The following is a 1,861-nucleotide window of genomic DNA, read 5'->3' as shown; positions in this document are numbered from 1 at the left end:
ACCAGCGCTGATAGGCGGCACTGCTATTTCTCGAGTTTCCCGCATTATGCACCATGGCTTAAACTATGTAATGTGTAGGCACCGACTTGGGGTTGTTTTCGGGCAGTGCGTTTGTGGACAAAGTCCTTTGCCCGTTATGTCAGTGCGCAACACGCTGATGCTTGAGGGCTCTCACCTACCACCAATGTGAGGCGTTTCAGAGGCAATTTGAAGCGTTTGTCGGCGTCTTACGACCGCGCATCCTAATCGACAACGACAAAGGTTGCACGAAGGGTGAGGCTCGGTGCAGGGGCTGTAGGCGCTCAAGTGATCGCGGCCAGACTTTCGCATGCTTTTCGGGAGACGTCGCAGATGCAGCTCTCACTGCAAAATTTTTACCCCATTTAACAGCGACAGCTGTTAACTCTTTCCTGTCCGCGCCTATTCCCATCGATAGCCCGCTATCGATGGTTTCAAGTTCGTATTTTCCCGCTTTTTAAAGCGTTCCTGGACAACTAGCTTCATCCAGTGTGAAATAAAGGGACTCTTCTTTCAGTTTCGCTTTTGGTTTGACTTTTTTCGCCAGGCGGTGATTTTTGAAGCCCCTCCGGAGTCAGCTGACCGGCGCTCCTTGTTTCCACCATGGCGTCGACGTCGCGCGCTGCTGCTGCGCCGAAACCGCGCGTTTCCACAGAAATTGATGCTCCTGAGAGTTCGTTTTTGGACGAGAACAGCAGCAGTGAGGATTCAGAAGACGACTTCAGCTCTTCAGACTTCAGCACCGACAGCGAAACTGCGTCAGACCGACCCGGAACGTCAACAGCCATGCCTCGGTAAGTTTCGCTTTCTCCCCCGAAATGTTCCGCTTTTGCTGCGCGCTTATCGGAAAAGATCATAGTGTTCTGAAGGTCATAACTCTTATCTGCAGGGTGTCAACGTCTTTCGGGCGGGATTACTTGCCGCCGGCAGCGCAGAGAGTCGTGTTTTCGGCTCGAAGACAGCCAGGGGTCGACCTCGGCGTTGCGCGCCGGAGTGTCGCACGGCGCTCGGCGGCGCGGTCAACAGCTTCATACTTTTTGACGCGCATCGCCAGGAGCATCCCGAAGCGCCAGAATTGTCGAGGATATCAATATTTGATCAGTTCGCGTTCAGACTTGAATTGATCGAGCAACTCCTCGGATTTGATAGGCCACATCCTGAGGACCCCAATGTTCGCCCTCTGTTTCCGCCTCGTGAATCACCTCAGGGGCTGCAGCACAAGCCGCAGAAAATTCAAAGTGCCGGAACTGCAAATTGTGCTACGAATAAAAAAAGGTGGAACAAAAAACAAATGTTTTCTGTGAGACATGTGCGGCCAACCTCTGCTTCACGACAACAAGGAACTGTTTCGCGCGGTGGCACGATAGTCACTAGGACTACTGTTTCCTTTTCTAGCCCAGCTAATACTGTTCGCAGCAAACTAAAATTTCTTCCAATGTTGCATCTATCCCTGTTGTAAAAAATTTATATTTTGAAATTTTTTTATGTTTTATTTTTGTGCCGAAACTTTGATGTTTTTGTGTGTTTTTTCTTTGCAACTACAATTTTCTTTCTGATAATTTTTTTTTCATCCCTTACTCAATAAACATGTTTACTGTGACTAATAACAATGTGAAGAGAATTTCCTCCTCTACAATTCGGTACCATACACTCCTGTACCAAGCAAGTTTTGTTAAAGAAAAAAATATATTAATGATATGACCTGAAAACCACCATTTTCCCCGCGGACAGGAAACAGTTAAGGGCACTTTTCTCGGTTATGCGGCGTTGGCGTAGAGACGCAAAGATGACTGGTCAGCATGCAATGCCATGGCGCCTAACAACACTAGAATGTACCATGGCA

General features: G+C 48.5%; 1 protein-coding gene across 1 annotated transcript; it reads left to right on the top strand.

Annotated features, from left to right (window-relative positions):
- Positions 1-579: 579 nt before the first annotated feature.
- Positions 580-1,142, top strand: LOC149352398 (uncharacterized). The gene is made up of 2 exons (XM_089575693.1): positions 580-812; positions 908-1,142. The coding sequence occupies exons 1-2, from the start codon at positions 622-624 to the stop codon at positions 1,140-1,142; spliced, it is 426 nt and encodes a 141-aa protein (XP_089431819.1). The 5' UTR covers positions 580-621.
- The last annotated feature ends 719 nt before the right edge of the window (positions 1,143-1,861 follow it).

Source organism: Amblyomma mixtum, chromosome 3 (assembly GCF_055824585.1).
Source record: "Amblyomma mixtum isolate Tamu chromosome 3, ASM5582458v1, whole genome shotgun sequence".
NCBI classification, from domain to species: Eukaryota; Metazoa; Arthropoda; class Arachnida; order Ixodida; family Ixodidae; genus Amblyomma; species Amblyomma mixtum.
Note: the sequence above shows the minus strand (reverse complement) of the source record. Positions and strands in the feature narration are given on the sequence as shown.

Bases quoted from the DNA above. Each gene is read 5' to 3' on its own strand.
- LOC149352398 (XM_089575693.1), top strand. From the start codon at position 622: ATGGCGTCGACGTCGCGCGCTGCTGCTGCGCCGAAACCGCGCGTTTCC. The intron at 813-907 runs GTAAGTTTCGCT...TCTTATCTGCAG, and splicing joins ACGTCAACAGCCATGCCTCG to GGTGTCAACGTCTTTCGGGC.